Source organism: Nycticebus coucang, chromosome 12 (genome assembly GCF_027406575.1).
Source record: "Nycticebus coucang isolate mNycCou1 chromosome 12, mNycCou1.pri, whole genome shotgun sequence".
NCBI classification, from domain to species: Eukaryota; Metazoa; Chordata; class Mammalia; order Primates; family Lorisidae; genus Nycticebus; species Nycticebus coucang.
The window spans coordinates 57896766-57922405 of record NC_069791.1 but is presented as its reverse complement, the minus strand read 5'-3'; the positions used below and the strand labels follow the sequence as shown (position 1 = coordinate 57922405).

At 48.9% G+C, this 25640-nt stretch overlaps 1 protein-coding gene across 2 annotated transcripts; it reads left to right on the top strand.

Annotated features, from left to right (window-relative positions):
• Positions 1 to 52: 52 nt before the first annotated feature.
• Positions 53 to 24853, top strand: SLC6A12 (solute carrier family 6 member 12). 2 transcript variants are annotated; one of them, XM_053556323.1, is made up of 16 exons: positions 53 to 374; positions 1940 to 2022; positions 3914 to 4168; positions 9495 to 9629; positions 12374 to 12514; positions 13385 to 13472; positions 14492 to 14624; positions 16147 to 16281; positions 17642 to 17745; positions 18067 to 18191; positions 18720 to 18832; positions 19300 to 19437; positions 19982 to 20084; positions 21839 to 21939; positions 22425 to 22595; positions 23714 to 24853. In XM_053556323.1, the coding sequence occupies exons 3-16, from the start codon at positions 3949 to 3951 to the stop codon at positions 23855 to 23857; spliced, it is 1851 nt and encodes a 616-aa protein (XP_053412298.1). In that variant the 5' UTR covers positions 53 to 374; positions 1940 to 2022; positions 3914 to 3948; the 3' UTR covers positions 23858 to 24853. The 2 variants fall into 2 exon arrangements, with proteins under 2 accessions (XP_053412298.1, XP_053412297.1); XM_053556322.1 differs by lacking the exon at positions 1940 to 2022.
• The last annotated feature ends 787 nt before the right edge of the window (positions 24854 to 25640 follow it).

Sequence of the window (25640 nt, the reverse complement as noted above, 5' to 3'; positions counted from 1 at the left end):
GAGGGAGGGGCCACAGTGGGCTGGGGATGGGGTGGGGGCTGGGGACAGGATACGTGATGTCCTGAGGTTGGGTGTTGTAATCCCAGTTCACAAACTTTTGGCATCAGTCCCTCCTGTTGCTTGTGGTGTTTCTCTGTCCCTCACTTCCCAGCACATTCACACACACACACAGGGTCACTCTCTGCCTGGGAGTCCCTGGATGACTCCAATGGGATCCTGCACTGGGAGGAGCAGGGAAGGGAGGGAAGGCAGAGGACAGTTTCTCTTTCAGGGCCCATCTCTGGTGTCATTCTCCTAAGTGGCTTCCCTGAGACTCCCCTGAAGACGCATGCTGGGGGCTGAGCTGACAGCAGGGCCAGGAGTTGGAGACAAAGGTGAGCAGGGAGTGGGTGCTGGCTGTGAGAGGGGCTGGAGCGTGAGGCCTGGGGGGCAAGACTTGCAAAACGCAGTAAATCTGTGCTGGGAGCCGGGTGTGCAATAAGTTGGCCAGAAGAAAGGCTAATGTCAGGAATCTTGGAGGAAGGGTGCTGCCAGAGCTCCCTCTCCCATCCAGCGTGGGAGCTGCTCAGAGCTGAGCCTGTGTCAGAGGAAAGTCCACAGAGGGGGCCTGGCCATGGGCAGTGGGCAAGGGGAAGCAGACAGTGCCCAGTGAGATGGGAAGGAGGAGTACAGGGGAGAAACCTTAGGTTATTCCTGAAGGCCTGGGGTCTGCAATTAATGGTCATAGTGAGGGGCTCCTGCCCTCCACCTGGCGCCCTGCACAGCCAGCCGGGAGCCAGGTGTCCCCCAGAAGGAGGGAGCTGCCTGGCTGGTGGGAAGGCATGGGGTGCTTGTGCCCAAGGAGGGAGCTGAGGGGAGGCACAGGTGGCCACCAGGCGAGCCAGGAAGCCCACGGGGTGTGAAGGACTACAGATGGAGCCAGGTTTTGGTGCCGTGCACACAGGTATGTGTGTGCAAAGGGACGTGACGGGGAATGGCACCAGTGTGTGTTCAGGAACGAGTGCTGGTATGTGGGTGTGGGCTGGGGCGTCCAGCGGCTAGACCCTTCCTATGTTGATTGGGGACCATGGTCTCTTGGCAAGCAGGGTTTCTGGACTTGTCTGCTCCTCTGCTAGACTCTGGCCAGGCCTTGAAGATTTCCTCCATGGGCAGCACTGGGCCCAGTGTTGGTATTAGTGTCTTTGCTTCTGGGGGGCACTGAGGTATGGTGAGGTCTATCCCCTGCCCCAGCTTAGCAAAGCAGGTGGGCTAGAGGTGCAGTGGGGGTGGAGTGTTCTGTCCTTTTGGCTTTTAAGAGGACAGAACAGAAAGGACAGCTGAGTATAGCTTGTTTTGATGTCTAACATCCCCCAGGACATTTCTTCCTGAGTCTAACTTAAATCCCTCTTGCTGCAGTTTAAGCCTGTTTCCCCCTGACTTGCCATGGCTCTGGGCCAGTTTTCCTTCTCACTTGCTCTCACTTTCATTCTGCCATTCTGGATTTTCATTCATTCATTTTCATTCTTACCTGTAAGTTAAGCTTTTTATTAAAAAACAACAACAATGCATCAGTGTCAGTTCATCAGTTTCTGTTCTCTTTTGTCTCGACCCCTATCCCTGATATGACCCAAATTGGGGCACAAACTACGTTCTGTGATTTAGGTCCCTGCCCTCCCCTCCCCTCCCCGTTCTCCTTCAGTCATTCTTCTGTTTACTCCTTTTCCCACCACGTCGCCCCTCCTCCAACTCTGGAGACCACCTCTGGCTTGGGGACAGTCAAGCCTGTCCCCTGACCACTCCCTTGGGTCCCTGGTGCTTGGGCCTTTTCCTGAACTAAACTACTCTATGGCTTGGCAAGCAAAGGCAATGAATTCTCCTTCTCTTTAATGAGTTTCATTTTTATCAGCCCCACCAATCCCAACAAATGCCCCTATTGAGTAGAGGTTATTCTCTCTTCCAGGAGACTTACAGCTCAGAGAGGAAGTGTAACCACCTGAGGTGCAGCACTCACTGTGTGATCAGCCTCTACCATTTATTATATCAGTAAGTCTATTCAAGCATTCAAAAGAGCACCTGCTAGGTGTGGGTGCTATTCCTTAATCTCTCAGAAGGTCGCTTTCTCAGACATATAATGGTGCTAATAGTAATGCCTGCTTCAAGGATTGCTTATGAGGATGAAATTTAATAATGTACATTAAGATTTGTATGTTTTCAGTACTGTGCGTACTTAAACCTTAACCTTTTATTATTAGCAGGAGCAGCTAGGTCTAGACTAGAACTTGGATTACCTGCCTGCTACTTTTATCGTAGATGTTTTCAAATTCATTCATTTGTGCCTTTGTTTGATAATGATTTGAGGGCTATTTCTCAGGGTACCTTAGTCCTGACTCTGTAGCAACATCCATGTGTGGGTTCAGGTATCACCAGATTTTCCTCTGTGCCCCTCCCCTGATCTTTCAACCTTAGGCTCTGGTTCTCAAACCCCCCAAGAATCTGGCTGCACACTCTAAGCCTGGAAGCTCTCTATTCTTCCCTTCTTCCCTCCCTTTTAATCCCTCTCCTTGTCTCCCCTCCCAGACTGAGCTTGCAATGGAGGGCTCTGGGTAGGTCCCAATACCACACTTCACCCTGACATGCTTTCCTATTCCTGGGACAACCTGCACCCTCCAAGTCACCTTCAAAAATTTCCATAACCTCAAATAGCTCCTGCCCACGCCTTTCTAACTGACTTGGGCTTGGGCTGTTGCCTGGGTTAAAAGGACCAACAAATAAACACAGATTCTTCCTTAATGAAAAGAATCCCTTGTGTTTCCCTAGAGCCTCCAAGGACCACAGAGTGCTTGGTAGACCTGGTCACTAGATTGCCTTGATGCCCCTCAGAGGTGAGGGGCAGCAGACTGGTGCTTCCCTCTGGGGCACCTCCTCCCAGCAATTCACAGAAATAAAGGCTGAGGTGGCCTCAGGGTGTGGGAGGGAGGAGAAGGCAAACATGGGTTCTAGATACAACCTGGCACTGACTCGGTTTATCTCCTGGTGATCAACAGACAAGAGTGACAGAGGTAAAACTGAGAATAGCTCACATCTTATTTTTGGAAGTCCAGGGAGCTCTGGGCTCTTTAGGAAGGTAGGGAGAAGGGGAGGGCGGTGGTCTGCTGTGATGGGCAGCCACCTGGGCTTCCTTCGAGGGGCCCAATCGTTTGTCACTTTGGGGGTCATCTGGACATGATTACCACTCATGTGGGGATTGCTTTGGGAATACCTTCTGGTATTAGGATACCCAATTTTTCTCAGGGCAGAGATGCAACTGAGAGAAAAGGACCACGTTTCCTTCAAAGGCCTCCACTTGCCCTGGTGCCAGTCCTATTTGCCATTTGGCCTTAGTCAGAGGCCTCACCAGCTCCTTTTCTTCCAATTGGAGGCCCTGAGCTGTCTGGCTCTCCTGTTTACTCCAAGCTGGTCAATCACCTTGGCACAGGGATGAACAGTCACCTTGGCCACACCTGCCCTTTGAACCCTGCCACCCCAGCACCCTTTGATCTCTTCTGGCCTGGACAAAGGCTGGGTTGCTGTCACTCTGGAGACTAAGGACCTGGGCAGATGGGCCAGCTGGGATGGTGATTGGCTGCAAAGATTAAAATAGACTTGAAATGAAAGTCCCAAGCCTGACTTCTCACCCGAGTTCTACTCCTGGATGATCTTGGGCAAGTCACTTAGTCTGTCAAACCCTATATTTTCTCATCTGCAAAGTCATCAAACTAATATTTGCTCCCTACTTGCTCTCATAGACATAAGAGCAAAGTGTAACTTCAGGTGTAAATGCCACGAAGAGTTTCAGAAGCAAAGCAATATTCTGACAGCCGAGATTAGAATGGGTCAAGTAGGGATGGCAGGGCGTGACCTGGGCCTTTACAGCTTGCTCCTTCTCATCCCCCAGCTGGTGCCTCTCTCTCCACCCTGCCCACTCACTGCATGGCTATGGATGAAAAAGCGGCAGCCCACGGCCATGGGCCTTCTGTGGTCTCCTGGGTCCCGGAGGAGGGAGAGAAGTCGGACCAGGAAGGCGAGGACCAGGTGAAGGAGCGGGGCCAATGGACCAACAAGATGGAGTTTGTGCTGTCAGTGGCCGGGGAGATCATTGGGCTGGGCAATGTCTGGAGGTTTCCCTATCTCTGCTACAAAAATGGAGGTGGTGAGTTCACTTTGAGGTAGGCGGGTGGGGAGACGTGCCCTGGCAGCTGATAGCTGGGCAGTGCCCTTCCTGGCCAGTATGGTAAAGTGGAAGTAGGTCTTTGTGGAGTTGGAGGACTTGAGCTTGAATCCCAGCCCCATCCTTGCCTCAGACACCTCAAAGTGCCACAATAAAAAGAAAGGAGATGGACAGGACCGAGGGATCTGAGTTATTAATAAATTCCTTCATTACTCTATATGAATTTTAGTTGTTGGTAGAATTAATTAATTAATTCAACTAACACAGTTGCAGGCGCATGTGCCAGGCACTGCCCTAGTTACATCTGTGTGCTGCCTTCTGAGGAGGGGTGGCAGATTGCAGACGAATAGTAGAACACAGGTACATCCAACGGTGATGAGTGCAGTGGTGGGAAGGGGGATGGGGACTCTGGGGCAAGGAGTAGGGAGGCATTGAGCACAGACTCAGACGAGAAGGAGAAAGTCTTGTGGATGGAGATGGGGTGAGAACATTCCCACCAAGAGCAGCAAATGCAAAGATCCTGGGGGCACAGCTGGCCCATTTGAGGCACAGTGGGGAGGCTGAACAGTGGGGCAGGACAGAGGGGGGGAGGAGAGAATGACAAGGTGAGATCAGAGAGGTAATGAGGGTCAGCTCTCATAGGCTCTGTGCTGAGTGAGATAGAAGCCATTGAAGAATTTTGATCAGAGAAATAACTTGTCTACGATTTGTTTTTTCAAATTAAAGAAATATAATTTTATTATTTTTTAGCTCTGTTAGTAAAAATTGGTAGGGTCATGGTGGAGAGGGGCCAGATTCCTTCTTTTCAGTGTACACTTCAGTGGTTTTTAGTATATTCAGAGTTGTGTAACCATCACAATCAATTTTAGAACACTTTCATCATCCCCAGAAGAAACCCTGTACCCACTGGCAGTCACTCTCTGTCCCCTCTCTCCGCCTGCCCTCGGTAACCACTGATCTGCTGCCTGTGCCTATGAATCTTCCCATATGAGATGTTTCATATAAATAGAATGTTCAGTATGTGCTCCTTTGTGATGGTCACTTTTGCCTTTATTCTTATTGTAGATATGGTATTATGTTTACTCTATGTGTGTAAATATCAGAAACATTCCAGGAAAGTAAAAAGAAGCACATTTAGAGATAGCTATTGTTTAGAAAATTCTTCAAAACACTATTTACACTTAGTTTGACAAATATTTACTGAGCGTCTACTATGTATCTTGCTGTGTTTTAAAACTTGTTAATCACAAGGTGCTTGAACACATGGCTCCCAAGAAATGATAACAGGATTTCTTGGGTGGGTCTGGGCTATGGTGCCCCAGACCGGGGTGGGGTGGGGGAGACTGACACAGGGCCAGAGGTCAGGGAAAGAGGGACATAGTGACAGAGTGGTGATTTATTTCTTCATGTCAGGCCACCATTTCATGGCCATAGAGGATGTTAGAGCTAGAGTGGAAGATGACCTAGGCTGAGCCCTCATTTCATAGAGGAAGGCTTGCCTAAGACCACAGAGCAGTCAGAAGCAGGAGGGCTCTGCAACCCAGGCTGCTACTCACCCCACAACCATCACCACATCTTGCTTGCCCTGTCCCAGAGAGGGGGCTGCCGGGTCTTTTCTCCTGCCAATGGCTATGGCTGTGGCTGTGGCCTCTGTCCTGGCTGTGGGGGTAGCTGGAGAAAGAGAGAAGTACCTATGAGGTTGTGGGATGGTGTGGGCTAAGCTGGGTCATCTATCAGGTAGTATCACATCTCTGTCCCTGTCCCTGGCGCCCTCACATTAGCTCTATCCCAAACTAACTCCTGGGAACAATACGTGGCCGGATCTTCTTTCCTTTACTTTTAACATAAGGGGAACAAAAGAGGTCTGGAGGCCCATTATGGGTTCACTGGTCTTTGGGGGGTATAGGATGGTAGTAATCAGTTTCCTTCTTTCCACCAACTTAACAATGAATTTATGTGATAACATGACAACACAGACTAACCCATACGGCATTTTTTGCTTTAGGCTGAATTGTACCATAATTGACCATAAGCCTTGATTGGCAGTTATACATGATTTTTATTACTGTATGCAGGAAAATTGATTGTTAATTAGTAAACACAGTACTGTAAAGGAAAAGATTTCAAAAGAGACATAAAAGAGTAATAAGATTATTGGTCTAATAAGGGAGCCGCTAAACTTAGATCATCACTCACCCAAAAGAGAGCTTTATGAAATTCTGATCGTCCAGACTGTCAGAGTTCAGGAAAGAGCATGTGACAGGGATACTGAACTTAGAGCTTGGGAGGGAGATCTTAAACAATTCACCAGCTTCAAGGTACCCTTCAAAGACCCCCACAAGAGATCTTCAGGCTGCTGTGTTCACAGCCTGGGCAGACACCAAGATGATGAAAACCAGGGCAACCTCCCCAAGCCAGGTTCTGAAAACTTTAAGGGGAGGATGTTTGCAGCGTCAGTGTGTTGGGACTCCAGGATGAAGGATGCCCTGTATTTGATCCAGAGCCAACCTCCTCCCCTGCCCTTTTAGGGTAGACCCAGCTGGAGGGAGGCCCAGCTCTAGGCTTCCAGAGGTCACCCTATCTTCTCTGGGGCAGAAGTCCACATTGCAGTTAGAGAATTGAAGCCCCCTTCATCAGAGGGAAGGGTTTCTGCACAGCTAGCATGGGGAGCCCTCTGGCCATGGTGCCCTTTTCCTGAACATTGCCTCTCAGCTTCGCCCCTAGAACTATCCAAGCAATTCAAACCTGAGTCAGTGGTGTTGCCAGCACTGTGTTTACTGATGCTGTAGTGTTAGGTTGGAAAGGAAAACACAGAGTTCAGAAGGACTTTAGGACTCAGGGAAGAGGCATTGGTTTGTTGTGATTTCCCGAGGGCCAGAAGACAGAAACTCTTCTCTTTTGTTCTCTCATATAGGCAGTCCTGGGTTATGAATGAGATAAGTTCTGTAGGTTTGTTCTTAAATTAAATTTGTATGTAAGTTGGAACAGGTACATTCACCTATTACCTGTAATAGCCTTCATTTGTAAGTGCAAGCTCTGTGGCAGTCAGATCTTTGTAATTTGTGCACCTGTTATAATAGCCTCCATTCATAACAGTGAGTTATACCTACATCAGACTTGGGGATTGCCTGTATTGCTACTGGGGGAACAGATTATTGGATGGCAGTTTGGAAATGCATGTCGAAAACCTTTAAAAAATATGCATTCTCAAAAGGTAGAAACAACCCAAATGTCCATCAATAGATGAATGGATAAACAGAATGTGGTGTTTATGTGCAAGGAAATATTCAGCCTTAAAAAGGAGAGCAATTCTATGCTATGATGTGGATGAATGCTGAAGATATGCTAAGTAAAACAAACTAGACAGAAAAAGATAAGTGCTGTGTAATTCCACTTACATGAGGTACCTAGAACAGGCAACTTCATAGAGAAAGAAAGTACAGGGTTGCCATAAAGTTCGTGTGCAATTTAAAACTGTGCAACAATTAAATAGTGTGCAAAATAGAAGCATGATTACCAGAGGCTGGGGAGAGAAGGGAATGGGAGTTTGTGGTTAATGTGCACATTGTTTCAGTCTGGGATGATAAAAAAAGAGTTCTAGAGATAGACCGTAGTGATGTTTGCACAACATTGTGAATATACTCAATGCCACTGAACTATATACTTAAAAATAGTTAAAATGGTTTAGGTTATGTATACTTTACCACATACACAAAGCAAAAAAAGGTGCATACCTTTATGTACTTTTCCTCTATTGAAAATTCATACTAAGGAGCAAATTAGATAAATGTATAAGGATGTGGGTAATGGTCTTCACCGTGCCAGTGTTTCTAAAGAAACAATTGAAAAATATAATTATAAGGTAATGATGACATACACTAGTATAGCTACATACAGAGTAACGCTACGCAATGATTAAAATGATAGATACATATTTATTGATATGAAGAAGTTCATGATACATATTTTTTAAATGGTTATAAAATATTACATAGTGAATTCTCACTTTTGCTAAAAAGAAATATATACGTGTGTGCTTATAAGAATTCTGGAAGGAGGCTCGGCGCTCATAGCTCGGTGGTTACATCGGCAGCCACGTACACTGGGGCTGGCGGGTTCAAACCAGCTAAACACTGACAACTACAACAACAAAAATAGCCAGGCACTGAGGCAGGCAGCTACTTGGGAGGCTGAGGCAAGAGAATCACTTAAGCCCAAGAATTTGAGGTTGCTGTGACCTGTGATGCCACAGCACTTGACCAAGGGTGACATGGTAAGACTCTGTCTCAAAAAAACAAAAATTCTGGAAAGAGATACAATCCTTTCTCTTTGTACTTTCTATTTTTTTCTACAAATGATATGGATTACTTCAGAGGCATTATAAAGTAAGTAATTAAGAGCACAGTAATTAAGGTGATGGAGACCAGATCACTTGGGTTTGTGCCTCAGTTTCATCATTTGTGTTTCAGTTTTTGCATCGTCAAACTGTCTTCAGTTTTCTCATCTATAAAATGGGGATAAGAACAGTTACCCCCATCGGAGGTAACGTTTTGCAAGAATTTTGGTGTTGGTGAGGGATTTAGAAGAGTGCCTGACCCAAGGCACCAAATAAGTGGTCAGTGTTATAACTGCAGTAAACAATGACTCACCCAGAGATGAACTTCTGGGGGCAGGATTTTGCCTTAGGGGCTCTTACTGAACCCCTGAGCTTAGGGTTGTCTTTAGATTCCTGTCTTGTAGAATGTGCTGGATGTCTTTCAGGCCTGGGTTCCCTTTGGTGCCTGTGGGTCAGCATCTAATCACATTATGACCTTCTCTGCTGGAAGCCCAGTACAGATCAGAGCCTGATGGAGGGAAAAACCCTCTAAAAATCATTAGTGGGAAAATAATGTTTCCAAGGTGTTTTTGTTTTTCTGTAAAATGTGCCAAACTTGATAATTTAATAAGCACATCCAATTATACAAAACACATGTTTTTGTTCCACAAATAACACTCGACTTGATTTATAAAGCACACTAAGAAAATAAATGGTGCATAAATGAGAATTTCCGCCTAAATTTTCATTTATCTACCTTTAAAATACTGTCCCATCCTGGGTAGGATTCGGATCAGTGAATTTCCACTTGTATCTACTTAATACCCCAGACAGGGCACAGATAGCAGGAAGGCAACTGGGTTCTTGGAGGTGTAAGGAGGGAGATTAAGAATGAGGGTGCAGAAGGGTAAGTCTGGGGGACAGGGCTGAAAAGAGTGAGGCTGAGGAAGAGTTGGGGGTGTGGCTCAGCCCCTGCCTTTGTCTCCTCCACAGGAGCCTTCTTCATCCCCTACTTGATCTTCTTCTTTGCCTGCGGCATCCCGGTATTCTTCTTGGAGGTGGCACTGGGTCAGTACACCAGCCAAGGGAGCATCACCGCCTGGAGGAAGATCTGCCCCCTCTTCCAGGGTGAGTGTTCTCCTCCCTCCTATCCATGGGACCGTCTTGGCTGCATCTTTCCAATGTCCTTCCCTGCCTTTCCCATCCACTGCCTCATTCATTCACTACTCCAGCCTGTGCTAAGTGCATACTCAGGCTTCCTGTAGCCCACAGTTTATAAAACTCAGGGCAGTCTTCAAGAAAAACAATAAAAAATTAGATGTAAAGACTTGGAAGGGGTCCCTGAAAGTGGCAAACACTAAAGCTTAATCTTCATTAGCTTCATGGAAAAAGTGTTTTTGCACATATGGCATGATCCTAGGTGGGCCTTCCAAGTATATAATCATAGTAATGATGATGGTGGTGATAGCGAACACTTGTGGAGGCCTACTATGTGCCAGGGCATGTATGCAATCTATGTGCATTTTTCATCTACTCTCCCAATAACTCTATTAATCTTATTTAAGATGAGGAAAATGAGGTCATTTATTAAAGATCTGAACCCTGGGTTAGCTGAGCTGAAAGCTGTGCTCTTTCCCTCTTGACTATATTAGAGATAGTTGCTGCTTCTCTCTATGGATCTGTTTTAACATGAGCAGCTTGGGGTGCTCACCCTTCCCCCACCCCCTGTTTAGTTGGTTGGGCTGGGTCTTGGGGGCCAGTGGGAAACCCAAGGGTCTCCTTATCTATGGAAGATTCCCTGCCTATTTGAAATGGAGAGAGGACTCTTCCTCTCATGCCAGTCCCTGAGGGAGTCCCAGGGACTAGGCTACCTGGGATCCCATCTCATCTGGACAGAGGTGGGCCTGGTGTGGAAACACTAGCTCCTGAGCTGGGTGGGGACCTCGCCACTGAGGTGGGGGACCCAGTGAGGGGCTGGGGCAGAATGAGGCTGGACCCACCCTTGTCTCTACTCACAGGTTCCGGGTGCTCCAGGAGTGCTATGGCCTCAGTCTAAACACACTGCTTCACGGTGTTCTGCTCTGGACCCCACAGTGGTGCAAATGTCCCACCCAGCTGGGTCCTCTCCCTAGGCCCTAGCAAGCTCCTGGGCAGCACAGCACCAGCTGGCTCCTCTCAAGCACACAGACTGTTTTACCGGGTGGCATGGACAGGGTGTACAGCCAGGCCACTGGAGGGGAGGAGTGGGGAGACTGCTGCTCCTTCCTTCTTTTCCAAGCTAAAAAGAGGCCCAAGGTCTACAGTCTCAGGAGAGGCTCACTCGAGTTCTGAGCACCTATGTTGGGTCAGTCCCGGCAGCTCGCTGAGGCTCTCTGCCCACGTCACTGCCCCTCAGCCCAACCCTCTCTGCAAATCACAGCTTCTAAATCCTCAACCACGTATTTGCACTGACAGCGGGAGGCCCCCCGCCCGCGGCCCCGCCGTCTCCTGGCTCGCTGGCCCAGGCCTGGCGCCTCAGGCCCCTGTTGTCCTGTGGCGACCCCCGCCCTGTGTGGTCAGGCCGAGGTCCGGAGAACAGCGCGTTCTGCTGCAGCGCAGACGGCACAGGGGCCGCTTGTCTGTGTGTTTGTGTGGGGGCCAGTGGCGAGCTCCAAATATCCTGCCAGCCGCCTGCCGGCTCCCTGGAGACCCCCTGCGCCTCCCGCAGTGCTCCCAAATCGTTGCGGACCCCAGGCTGACCGCCGTGCAGGGGACCCACCCTTTGCAGGGTACGCTCACCAGGCAAACGGGTGGTTTTATTCATCTGCATTGATTTTGATTTTTTTCAACCAGCCTGTTATTCTAGAAAGGTCCATAGTCCTTCATCGACTGCTTTCCAGAAACTCAGAGCAAGCCATAGACTGGAGCAGGGAGGGATGGGGGGTAGGGAGCGGTAGGGAGCGGCAGGGAGAGGCAGGGCGGGCTCTCGCGGGGAGCCCCGCCCCCAGGCCCCTCCCCAGTGGCTTTCACGCCCGCAGGACTGGATGCCCCCTGGTCGCGCGCTGCCTTTGTAGACCGGTGGGGAGCTGCGTGTGTAAGCGCTCCTCCCCATCCCTGCCCTTCCCACCCCTCCACCACCCTCCCCTCTCACCCACGGTTCTAATCTAAGCGTTCAAACAGGGGCACCCGGTTCCCGCCTCTTCCAGGCTTGCTCCTTGCCCCTTCTGAGATGGCATTTGACGCCAACGCAGACTCTAGAGTTGCTGACGCAGGGACTACTTCTCTCTTCCACTCTGGTTTCTTGTTTTTACTCTTATCCTGAGACTGATTCTTACTAAATTTTCCTACTTCTTTATTTTTCCTTGTTAACTCTTGAGTTAAGATGTTTCTAGAATTTTTCTTACAAAACAAATTCAAATATATGTTATAAAAATGGGAGAATGCATACCATAGTGTTCTATAAACCTGCTTTTCTTAGAAAAATGTGCTGTGGGCTCAGCGCCCATAGCACAGTGGTTAAGGCTCCAGCCACGACGTACACCGAAGGTGGTGGGTTTGAACTGGGCCTGGGCCAGCTAACCAATAATGACAACTGCAACAAAAATTAGCCAGGCATGGTGGTGAGTGCCTGTAGTCCCAGCTACTTGGGAGGCTGAGGCAAAAGAATTGCTTGAGCCCAAGAATTTGAGATTACTGTGAGCTGTGACAGCACAGCACTCTACTGAGGGCGACATAATGAGACTCTGTCTCAAAAAAAAAAAAATGCTGTGAATGTCTTCTCATACTGATTACCATTAAATCAAACCCCAGTGGTTCTGTTTGTGTGGCATCAATATCCTTCTAGCCATGACTGGCGGTTTCTGGGTGACCTGTTTTTGCTCCCCACCCTGCAGGCATCGGCCTGGCATCTGTGGTTATTGAGTCCTATTTGAACATCTACTATATCATCATCCTCGCCTGGGCCCTTTTCTACCTGTTCAGCTCCTTCACTTCTGAGCTGCCCTGGACGACCTGCACCAATTCCTGGAACACAGGTATCCATTATTTCAGGTCCTGCGGTCTTGGTGGCTGGTGATGGCCAAATAATGTTGGAATTTATGGTAGAACTTGCTTTGAAGCCAAGCCATGTGGTCTCTGGTGCCTGTTCTTCTGGTAACCCTTCTGTGGACCTTAGACCAGCCTCCAGGAGACCCAGTGTGGTTATGAGAACCCCATGGGACTGTGTTATACAATTGCAAGGGGTTATCGTCATTCACTCATTCATTCATTTAACAAATATTTTGTGGGGACCTACTCTGTGCTAAACACTGTGCCAAGTGCTGGAGATTGATCCAAGGCTGTGCAAGAGCACCATAGTCCCAGTCTTCCCCTGAGTTTATAGTCTGCAATAGAAATAGATAAATTGACAAAACCATTACAGATTATGATGGTGAAAGCAACACTCCAGTAATCAAATAACAATGGGAAGGAGAAATGTCCTCTGAGGCCTGAAGGATGAGAAAGAGCCCAGCAGGTGAATAGCATTCCAAGGAGGGGCAGAGTAGGCACGTGGACTCATTGCCTTTGTTTATAGAATGGACACAGGGACATCAGAGTGGGCAGATTAGGAGAGCACTGATTGTGTGAAGTGTGAGCACTTGGCTTCTGTATGGAGCCAAGTGGCCCTGAAGTTTGTATTGTGTCATAGGTTGGCAGGGTGGCCGGATGAGGAGTGAGTACAAGTCCTGAGGGTAGCAGAGGCTGAGTAGCCAACTCTTGACACTCTGGGAATGGGGGCTCCAAAGGAAGCTCTTGGGACTGTGAATGGTGGGCACTGTAGGTTGCAAGGCCAGAGACTGGGCTATGAGGGCATCTACTTGCCATCTTGTCACTAACTGATAGGCATGCTCCCTTGTCCCCAACAGAGCATTGCATGGACTTTCTGAACCGCTCAGGAGCCAGCATGGTGACCCCATCTGAGAACTTTACCTCGCCTGTCATGGAATTCTGGGAGTAGGTACTGGGCCTGGTTGCCATGTGCCAGGGGTCCCAAGCAGACGAAATTTGGATGTCTGGGCTATGCAAGTTTGAATGTTCAGGGTGCAAATTTGGATGCCTTTGGTACAAGTTTAAGACTCTCTGCACACTTTCCAGCTCTTACCCACCTCCTACCCCCACCCCAACCACACATTGTCACTGAAGGATGAGAGAACACTCACACATCTACCCACTCGTGTCCACCTAGACTCACATCTATCCATCCTGGTCGGCCTGCATTCTCACACATATCTACCTACAACTTCTCATCCCACCCACCTCCACTCACATGGAGGTACTGGAGATAGTCTTCACAGCCTTGGAAGAGCTGACTGTGCATGTCTATTCCCACCTCTATGTACAGTGATGTCATGTTGGTGTCCTAAAGTCGGTCAAGGTGGGAATATTTATACCACAGTAATGGGCAAATCCTCTATTCCCTCATTCACCCTCCCATATGCTTACTTACACCTTCACACTCACCCATAGCATAGCATGTGCCCACCTGTACTCTTACACAAGTCTACGTATACTCACACACTGACTATGCACATTCACCTACCTTCTCAGTGTGTCTACACACATACATTTCCATCACCCCAACATACAGCTTTAGACACTCACACTCAGCCCATCCATTTGATACTCATATACTTGTTCATCAACCTGCATTTATAAGGTCTACTCTCCATGCACACATTCAAACGTCCTCACCACCACCCCTTCTTTCTCCATCTCTGTACAACAGCAAAATCTGAATGAATTAGAAAAACAAAGATAACTACTATGTGGGATTATGATAATTTGGTCTTCTAGCAGCCAGGGGTATATGGACCACAGGTGGGAGCATGGCATGGCATGAGGTCAGTAGAGTGAAGGGAAATCCCTGGGATATGAGATCTCTGAGGTCAGCACTGAGAATCAGGAGATTTGATGGCAGAGGCAAATGGTCCCTTGAGTTTTCACCTGGTTATTTATTTTTCCTACTCCATCAGGAGACGGGTTCTGGGCATCACCTCTGGCATTCATGACCTGGGGGCCCTGCGCTGGGAGTTGGCACTGTGCCTCCTACTTGCCTGGGTCATCTGCTACTTCTGCATCTGGAAGGGGATCAAGTCCACAGGCAAGGTGAGGTGTCCTGTTCCTGCTAGGCTCTCTGTGGCCCCCAGAGTTCACAGGACATGGGAGGGGAACTCTCTGGAGAACTCATTTCTTTCTACTACTAAGAAACTACTCTTTCTTAGTAGTTTAGGGGAGGTGCACGGTGAGAACATGGAAATCAGAGGATGGCAGAGTTTAGCTTAGTACAAGGAAAGTCTTTCTTTTTTCAATACAAATTTAAAAGACCTTTTTACATAAGTCATATTCAGAGCAAAATAAGAAACATAAAAGTCCCACTGTTGGAGCTAATCAATGTCCAAGCCATGAGCACAATGGTGGGTTGGAACTGCTGCTAATCCCCATTAACCTTTGCTATCTTGCCTGTAAGTTTCTTTTGATATGTATGTGTATTTGTATCCATTTTGTGTGTATACTACATGTATGTAATTAGGATCATGCACGTTTGTGGCTTGCTTCTTGTATTTAACAACATATGAAGACTGTTTTTAGTGTGAACTAGCAAATGGAACTGTCCTTGGGGTGGTGAGTTTCTAATCCTTGAAGGTGTGCAAGCCAAGACAGGAAAGCAGTGGGCTTGTTTCATAGAGGATGCAGCTTTGAGCATTGTTTCCAACCCAGAGAATCAGATACTAGTGCTTTGTGCTCTTTAAAAGCCAGGAATGGACAGGGTATTGACTTCTCTGATTGGCCGTGTGCTTAGTGAGTTCCCGTGGCAGCCTCCCCCTTCCCTGAATTGCTGGAGTAAGAACAGTGAAGTAATAACAAACGTGGTGGTAGGGGTAAGTATAGCACAGATGGTGCTGCCACCTCAGGTCAGAGGCAGAGCTCTGGCAACTGCTGCTCCCCCAACCATAAGCCTGGAAAAGTACAGTCTAAATTTCCCTCCAGATCAGTGTACAAATCTGATCACCTTCTCCCTGATCACCAGGGGGCATGGGAAGAATGGTGACCAGGATAAGGGATTAAGGAAGACAGATTCTGGATTTCTATACATTATGTACATGTATTGAAATATCACTCTGTATCCCAAAAATATGTGCGATTGTTTACTAAAAATGAAAGGAAAAAATAGACTTTGAAAGGTTATGGGCTGGAAACCTGTGCCCTTTCTGTCCTTCCTCCTCCGCTTCCTTCCCCTGGTCCTGCTGATGTGTATCTCACACTGGGGAGCCTGGGCCTGCTGGAATGCGTGAAGGAAGGTGTGGAATGTTTCCTGTGCTCAGCCCCTCTCAGCTGTCTCTGAGATGTGTGTCACACACCCTGAGTGAGACCGGTGCTGGGGGTGAGGGTGAAGGACGACACCCCGTCCAGATTCTTTGTTCCTCCTGCTAGGAGGTGGGCATGGGGGTGTTAGAAGGACCCCTGGAGGCTCTCTGCTCTTCCTGCTGGGGGCTAGGGGGTCAGAAGGACCTCCTTGGAGACTCGCTGCTTCTTCTGCTGGGGCAGTAGGGATGGAGGGTTTAGGAAGACCTCTCAAGGCTTCCTGTTCCTCCTGCTGTGGACTGACTTTGGGTTGCCTCCCCCCCAGGTGGTTTATTTCACAGCCACATTTCCCTACCTGATGCTGGTCATCCTACTGATCCGAGGTGTCACCCTTCCTGGAGCATATGAGGGTATCATCTATTACTTGAAGCCAGATTTGTTTCGTCTCAAGGACCCCCAGGTACGGTGCTGTGCTAGGGACTTTTCTCCAGATGTTTCCCACCCCAAGCCAGGCCTGTACTTTTGAAAGTCTTTTATTGCTTTTCCCCTGGTTTAAAAGCAATGGATGCCCCCTGGAGAAAAATTAGATAACATGGAAGAAAAGTATGAAAAAGGAATGAAAACCCTACAACTCAGATATAATCTCTGTTAGTGTTTTGGTATATTTCCTTCCAACTTTTTTTCCCTAGCTGGTGTATATGTGTATGTGTGTGTGTGGGGGGTGTATGTGTGTTAACATAGTTGAGATAATTTTATTTAGAGAGACATACATCCTTTCCAAGTTAAATTATATAGTAAATTTTTTCCATGTTACTCATTTGTAAGTGCTGTTTTTAACACTTGCATAATATTTCCTCTATCCATCCATCCATCATTCATTCATTCATTCATTTATTCATTCATCTATCTAATAGAAATGTGTTGAGAACCCAGTTAGTGTCAGGTACTGTTTTAGTGCCAGGGATAGGGCACTGAGTGAGACAGGGCAGCGTGCACCTGCCAGAGCTCACCCCCTGTTCTTGGATATTTAGATGATGTGTGGTTTTAAATATACTGGCATAAGAGAGAAGTAGACTTTCTCTCCCAATGTTTGAGGACAAACTGCTTCTTTCCCCTCTTTCTGTAGGACCCTGGTGAGATTAATTTATTTTAATCTTTGATGTTTTGGTAGACCCAAATGATATCATTTTGCTGCTTTAATTTTTTGATTTATTTTTACTATGGCTGAGATTGGACATTTCCCCACATATTTATTAGGCATTCGTGCTCATATCTGCTCCTCTAAAACTAATCTGAGCACCTTTTTTTTGCCTCTTCCAAAAAAAAAAAAGCACTTGGTAGTTTTTTCTTTATAAACAGAAATGAAGTGGCCTCTTATATAAATATAAATGAAGTGGCCTCTTTGTCCCAGGACTCACCTGCCTGAGGCACTGTCTGTCTCCCTAGATAGATACATAGCTCTAGGTATAGCTATAGACTAGTGACTCTTAGCTGTGCCCTGCAGCTTTGAACACCACAGGGCGCAGCCACAGTTTACAGACTCTGTCTGGGAAATCCAAGTAACAAACATGTATTTGGTGCTTACTAAGTGCCTGCAGAATCAAACTGGAAATGGGCCCTGCCTGTGAGAAGGTCACTATGGAGAGAAGGGAGGACGCGTGAATGGAGAGTTGGGATGCAGGAGCGAAGCACTCAGGGAGCACTGAGGGCGCCAGGCCGGTGCTGTAGGTGATGGGTCTGGGTCTCTGGTCACCCTGGCTCCAGGCCCTGGGGGCTCCCTCCTGCCCTTCCTCTACCACTTTCTTGGGGGTCTCACATAGGTGTGGATGGATGCAGGCACCCAGATCTTCTTCTCCTTCGCCATCTGCCAGGGGTGCCTGACAGCCCTGGGAAGCTATAACAAGTACCACAACAACTGCTACAGGTGAGGACTGGCGAGCCAGGGTGGGGTGGCCACGGAGGGGCCAGACCTTCCTTTTCGTTAACAAGGCTTACAAGTTATGTGTCAAACTGACATGTGGTTTATTTACCAGATTGAATTTCTTTCTCCCCCTTTTCTCTCTCATTGCACTCTCCCCACCTTTGGTACTTGCTTTGTCTTTGTCTCCCTTTTCCTTCCATCGCCACCTTCTGTCTCTCTTTACCTTTCCCCCACTGCCTCTTTTCCCTCTTACTGTCTTCTGATCACTCTTCCTCTGGTCGATTTGTCTCTTCCTGGTTTTATCTGCCTCCTCCCCACCCCCAGGGACTGCATCGCCCTCTGCTTCCTGAACTGTGCCACCAGCTTTATGGCTGGCTTTGTTGTGTTCTCCATCCTGGGCTTCATGTCCCATGAGCAGGGGCTGCCCATTTCTGATGTGGCTGAGTCAGGTAGGTGCCACCTTGCTGTCTGGGACCCAAGGGGAAGGAGAATCAGAACACAGAAAGTCTTAGAAGCTGAGTAATATGATTTATTTATGGATAATATGACTTCAGTTTAGCATCTGGGGCAGAGCTTGGCATAGAGCAGGGCTTCCATAACTATGTGAAGGAAGAGGGAGAGGGAGTGAGTGGGTGAATGGATAAACAGCTACATGGATGGATGTGTGGATGAAGGGACGGGTGGGTAGATGGGAGGTGGATGGATGGGTGGATGGATGAGTAGATAGATGGTGGATGGGTGAGTGAATGGATGGGTGGGTGGGTAGGAGGGTTGATGGTGGATGAATAGATGGATAGGTGGATGGTGTGCTCCCCAGAAACTGGGATGAGTAGGATAATGGGTGGAATCGCCTTGCCCTCTTGAAGTATGTGTGTGCATGCATACACACACATAGTGCTTAGAGGCGTGGAGTGAGGCCTTTTCCTGAGCACAGCAAGAGCTCCAGAACCCACCTGGTTGTGCTGTGTGCTTGGCAGGTCCTGGTCTGGCCTTCATCGCATTCCCCAAGGCTGTTACCATGATGCCTCTGTCCCCGCTGTGGTCATGCCTTTTCTTCATCATGCTGATATTCCTAGGGCTAGATAGCCAGGTATGTCACCCCAGCCTGCTCTGTCCTGCCTTGCCTGGTGGCCTTCTTGCCAGCTGCTGCCTTTCCTGTCATTACCTCCCTCCCACTCCCTTTCCCTGCCCATCAGTCTGAGGCTGCCTATGTGTCCAGGGCTTTTTCTTGGGATTGCTGGGGTGACTCAGGCCTTGGGACCCTCATCTATGAAGAGGCCACCTGCTCTGTTTCCCTAGGCTTGTAGCTTCTCTCAAACATTCCCCTAACCCTCTTCTAGCCCCTGGCCCCAGACTCTGGCCTTGGGGACAGAACATCTCCCCAGTTCTGGCCCTCACTGCTTGAACTCCCTGTTGTGGAGTTGTGGCCAAGGGTGTGGCTGCCTGGGACTCCTGTACACCTGTGCCCCAGTGTGGATGAGCAGGGAGGGAGGAGGGCAGGGTAGGTGCTGTCAGCCTGCCCCACACCCTCTCCTGTGACTCTTCTCCTGTCCACAGTTTGTCTGTGTGGAGTGCCTGGTGACGGCCTCCATGGACTTGTTCCCCCAGCAGCTGCGGAAGAGTGGACGGCGCGAGCTCCTCATCCTTGTCATTGCAGTCACCTGCTACCTGATGGGGCTCCTCCTGGTTACTGAGGTGAGCTGCGGTGACCAGACTGCAGGCCGGGTTCCAGGACAAGGGAGCCATGGGGAGACACTGCTGACCCTTCTCAGTGCGACACTTTCCTTATCTGCTAACAGGGGATGCGGACACTTTCCTTGCCTCCAGCATAGTGAGGTTGTAGGGCCCATGAGAGGGCCCTTTTCCTGAGAGCACAGCCAGTGTCCAGGCCACAACTCCTACTCATGCCTGGGAACAGAGAAAGAGGGACACCCCAACTTGAAAGGCACATAGAGTGAGGTGGTGTCAATTTCAGGAAGAAGGGATGCTCATCAAACAAAATGATGTATCTACCAGAGCCCTCCCACTGTGTCCTTGCAGATGTCAGAGATTATTGCCCTAATGTTGACTCAGGGGCCTAAAGGCCAGGATTGGCAGGGCAAATTCCTTGTGGATGCAAGGAACGATTGCCCATGGGCTGTGCGGGGTGGTGCCCCAGATAGGTGTTTTGTGTCTCACTGAGGGGCAGGGCATGCCCTGTCCTCATTGACCAGGGCCTCAGCTCCATGCCCTCCTGCAGGGCGGGATGTATATCTTCCAGCTGTTTGACTACTACGCGTCCAGTGGCATGTGCCTGCTTTTCCTCTCGGTGTTTGAAGTGATCTGCATCAGCTGGGTGTATGGTGAGTGGGCTGGGGGTGGAGGAAGAGCCTCTGGCCCAGTTAAGGGCAGGCTTGCCCCAGGCTGAGGTGCAAGTTGTAGTCCTCTGGCTTCCTATGTCTTTGCTGTCTGCTTCATTTGCTGGGAAGTTTACCCATGGCTGGGGAGCCTGGAGTTCCTCATGAGGCAGGTAGAGCTGGGATAATGGCAAGACTGTGTTCCTGGAATAGTGAGTCAGATCAATAAGAAGGCACAGTTTTCTCTGCACAGAGGGGGCCAGAGGCCCTTTGCCAGTGGGAATGCTCGTCAGAATGACCTCCAAGGCCACTTAGCATGACTCTACACCAATTCCCACACTCTCTTTCCAACCACTGGGTTGTCACCCACCATTTGCCTGAGTACTTCCACGGACAGGAAGTTTACTCCTGTGTTTTCAAGGTAGACTTTCCCGTCTGCATTTCTTTCTTACATGAGGTGAATTCTGCTTTATCTTGGCTTCTGCCAGGCCTGGGCCCTCAGCACTGAGCTAACTTCCCAGAGGTGCAAAAGGCCGGAATGGCCATGTCATCCCAATGCCTCAGAGTGTAATTATACTACTGTGTGCCAGGCACAGTCCTGGTCATTCTCACACTCTCTCACAGTCTGCGCAGCAGCCCTTCTTGAGGGCGGGGTGGGGGGAGCGAGGAAAGTAGGGCTCAGAGAGGTCAGGTCTCTTGCCTAAGCTCACACAGCTGTAGTGGAGGAGCCGTCGTGCTTTCCCCAGGCCCCCCAGTCTCCACTGCACCAGGCTGGGGAACAGTGCCAGTGTCAACAAGGCTCCAAGCATATAGGACAGGAGGGTGCCATGTAGCAGGGCCTCAGGAAAAGCCTCCAGTAGGAAGGTTGTCAGGTTCACTACCCTAAGCCCTCCCACTTGGAGATGTTTCTTACTCTTCATCTCAAGCACCTGATTTTCCCTACTCCTTTTCAAAACTCGTTCTCAGAGAGGATCTGATGAACTCAACCAGAATGAGGAGTAAACAGCTGAGGAGCCGTACTGTTATTGTCTCCACACAGCAGTGTGGCTTTGAACTTTGGCTGTTAGAAGCCAAAGGGATGACTCTTTAGTGGGGGGATTGCCTCAGCGATCAGTGGGAAGGTATTTGGGGTGGTTAGAGGGGCCCTCCAGGTATCTTTACCAGTTAGTCGTGCTTATGTCTTAGAAGCTGGTCCTGCCTAGAACTACAGCCAAATGTGGAAACATAAGGACATTAAATGACACAAAACCAGTCAGTGTTTTCTCTAGCCACAAATCAATTTTCTTACCATGGTTTTTTGGGAACTCAGAAGCGGTTCCTCTGGGGTCTAGAGTCTAGACCACTGGTTCTGGTCCCAGGAGCTTTCCAGCCCTGTGCAAGTTTCTTGCAATAGGCTTGCACAGCAAGGCCCTTGCTGTTCTGTTGTTTGAGTTTGCAGCCAGTTCATCTCTCTGCAAGGTACACAAGTATTGTACAGCCACTGAGCTCCATTGGAGTCTCACACCACCGCGTTGTGCTCAGGACAGCAGGGCTCTTCATCATCAAGCAGGGTGACAGATATTGCACCGGCAGCTTGTTGGGGGCAACACCTGCCCTCTCCTCACTCCCTGCTCTGAAACTGGGGTGCCAAGGTGTACCTCATTCACGTGCCTGCTCCACTTTTTCCCTAGGGTGGGGGTGGGAGAGGAGCACAGAGCCAAATACCCACTAAGCTGTTCCCACCCTTGATTCTCATACTGTCTACCACTGTGCCTGGTCAGGGGCGAACCGTTTCTATGACAACATTGAGGACATGATTGGCTACCGGCCATGGCCCATGGTGAAGATCTCCTGGCTCTTCCTGACCCCTGGACTTTGCCTGGTATGTGGCCACTCTGCTGCTCCCTCTTCCTCCTGTCCCTGGAAGACTCTGGAGATAAGGAAAAAGATGTCTGATTTCTGAGGCTCTGTCCCTGCCTGCCCGGTCTCCCTAGGGAGCCCTGTCCACTCACTCTCGTGTGTCAGTTCCCCGCCCTTCTCTTCTGGGGCCATCTCAGCTACCCATTAGTGAAATCTTCTTCCACTTCTGGCTCCATCCCTTTCTTCCAGTGCCTCTTGCCCTCTGCCTGTCCAGTCATGCTCTCTGTCTGTCCTTTGGGCTCCTCCAGCCCTCCTTCCTTGACATCTCTCGTCTTAGTCTGTGAAGTGTGTGAGGCTTGGCCTGTGACGTGCAGTGGCTTTTACTCTCCCATCTCATAGGGGCTCTGCTGTGTAGCTGACTAGTTCTCTGCCCTTGGCTGTAAGTGGCTGGGGAGAGAGTTGTGGTGGCCCTCTGTCTCATCTGCAGCTGGCCCCTCCTCTTCCCAGGCCACCTTCCTCTTCTCCTTGAGCAAATACACCCCTCTCAAATACAACAACATCTATGTGTACCCTCCCTGGGGGTACTCTCTCGGCTGGTTCCTGGCTCTCTCCTCCATGGTCTGCGTCCCACTCTTCATCATCATCACCCTCCTGAGGACCCAGGGTTCCTTCAAGAAGGTAGGTGGCTGGTGAAAGTGACCCATTAAGGGACCTGGGAAAGGCTGGACTTAGGGCAGAACACACTGTGGGGGCCTGGGGAGCAAACATATACTTTAAGTGTGGGCAGCTCTTGGGGCTTATGGAATCTTAAAGAGAGGGCCTTTGAAGACCAGACTAGTGGCTTTTCAGAAACATTCTTAAAAGTCTTAGAATCCTTCATCTGGGCAGGCTAACCAAGGGCAAACTGCCAAAGGATTAAGGGGAAAACTAAGTCACAAATGAGAACATGGAGGTACCCAGATCATAGATTCCTTGCTCTTGGAAAATATAGGCAGCTACCATGGTTCACTCTACATACAGACTCCTGGCCTCTTTTCTTATCTTAACCCTGCCTGGGAACACATATCAATTGCTCCCTGTTTATAATTTGGTACATGACTTTCTGGAAGGAGCTATAGCCAGTGACTCACAAAGGTAGAAATCTATCTTTCCTATAAGTAATAGAAAACACAACCTACAACAGCTTTAGCAAATAGGTTTTTTAAAAAATATATTCAAGGGGCTGCTGGCATTTGATCTGGTGGCTTAAAGAGGCCTTTTGAGACCAGATTCTTGTATTTCTGCACTTCCATCCTGAGCATATTGTCTTTTCATCATCATATTGATTACCTCATGGTGACAAGAAGGCTGTCATGATACAAGAAGAAGGTGGGAGGAGATGGTGCCAATAACAATAGTACTACTAATAAGAAAAATTATACTAATTGAGCATATACTAATAGTTCTAAATAGTAATGACAGTAACAAGAATAGACATTTATTGATCACTTACCCTGTGCCAGGCCCTGTTCTATTAGGTGTATTTTATTATCCTCATTTTACAGATAAGGACATTGAAGGGATTAAATTAACAGAGAGGTTAAATGAGGGGCCTTTAAGACTGCACAGGTAGTTTGTAGCAGAGCCAGAAATGAATCCAGGCAGTTCACACTCTTAACTACCATGTTCTTACCTCTTCTCTCATCTCAAATTAGTGTTCATTTTCTCAGATTGTATGAGCTGCCCTATGGGCCTAGCCATGTGCTGGGTCCTGGGATGCTCACATAAGAATTACTCACCATATCTTCTCTCCACAGCGCCTGCGACAGCTCATCACCCCTGACTCCAGCCTGCCACAGCCCAAGCTATATCTCTACCTAGACGGTGGCACTAGCCAGGACTCCAGGCTCTCCCCCAAAAAGAAGGGACTGATAGCTGTGGAGAAGGAGACCCATTTGTAGGATATGGCCAGAGACCAAGTGGCTCCTGATGCAGGAACCCAAATCAGGGCCACCTTCCACACCATGCACAGCCTCTGCCTTTGTCTCCTACCACAATCCTTCTGAGAACCTCTGGGTGAACCATTGGCACCCTCAACTGGAGGCCAGACACTTTCCAGAGCTGGAACAGCTTTTCCTGGTGGGCTCAGGATAGTACCACTGGAACATGCCATGCTAGGCACCAACTCCCTGTTGGAATATAACACCTTATTTATAAAGGAGGGGGATCATTTTGGAGTCCACCATCTGATTATTTGCATTGCAAAGGAACTCCACTATGGGGATATTTCCCTCTGCAGATGATAGTGAATAATATATTTGCACATTGGGTGAGTGGCTATAATGGAATGCACACTGGGATCTGATTCAGAGAGCATGATGGAACACACCACATTGGAAGTGACAACTGAATGCACTATGTTGGATTCTGAGGTTCCATTAGAGGAACCTAATGGACCTTAACATGCTGAAGGTTCCATGGGGAGGGAACTAGAGAAGCAGCCAGGGGACAAGGCTTCACATGCCCTCATCTGGAGTTTTCTTGGAGGCAGTCTCTCCTGGTGTCTCTACCTCCAGCCCTAGTTCCACATTCTTTTTGCATTGTCATCAACTCATGGAGCACTGGGACAGAAAGGACTCAAGAGATGACTCGTAGACTTTACAAAAACATGGCACTGTTCCTATGCCCAAGGCAGACATTAACTGATCACAGATTCCTGCCCACATTATAATCCTTCCAAACAGGGCACTAATCAGCTCCATTTGTCATCCTGCTTCTAACCCAAACCCCTGACTTCATAGATGAGAAAACCCAGGATCAGAGTGACAAGGTGACTTTTTCAAGTTTACATGGTTTCTTGGGGCCAGAGAGACAACTAAAGCCTGGTCTCTGTGCTCAGGCCAGTGTTCTTCCCTTAGACGCCCCCTGCCATAGTGAATAAGCATGTATGGTCTGCCTCTTGCTGTGTGATGGTCTCTTTTGTGGTGGCCCATTCCTGTTGAGTCACATGTCTTGGGGGTGGGAGGGAAAGAGAACCCTCTATGAAGGAGTAAGGAGCTCTACCCAGACTGCCACCCCCACTTCAGTATCTTCTCCACAGCCTACAGTCATCTGACCAGATGCCTTCTCTGGACCCATTTGTTCTTGCCACATCCCATTCCCTCTGCCCCAGGGGAAGCCAAGCAGCCCAGGCGAGCTGAGAGGGGGGCTGTGAGAGTGCTCTTCTTTTCTGCCACATATGGTTCCCGCCCTTTCTCATCAGCTCTTCTCCCCATGTCCCTGCCAGATCCCACCAGGTCCTTCCCTGGCTGGGGAGCCTCCCTAAGGAAGAAGGCAGGGTTTGGAAAGTTTCGATGTTCTTGTGCTCAGTAGGGGAGGAGAGGGAGTGGGGCCAGATGGACATTTCAAGACAAGTTTCCTGGGGCAGGGAAAGCCTCCTGTGGGGGTGATGTGTAGATGGATGTCACCCAGAGCCGCTGCCCAGTGTCTAGAGTGAAAATGCATGCTCTGGCTAGGCTAAGTTCAGTCCCCCGACAGCCCCCGGCTTTCTCAGAGCACCCACCATTCTCCACTCAGATCTGTAGGTGCTTCTAGGCTGGTGAGGACTAGTCTGTGGCATGCTTGGCACAACAGATGTCCTCACCCCTGGCTTCTGGACACTCCCTCCTGTCTCTCCCTGGACTGCTGTGGGCACTTGTGCTCACTCTTCTTGGACTAGCTAGTGGGGAATGGAGAGGAATTACT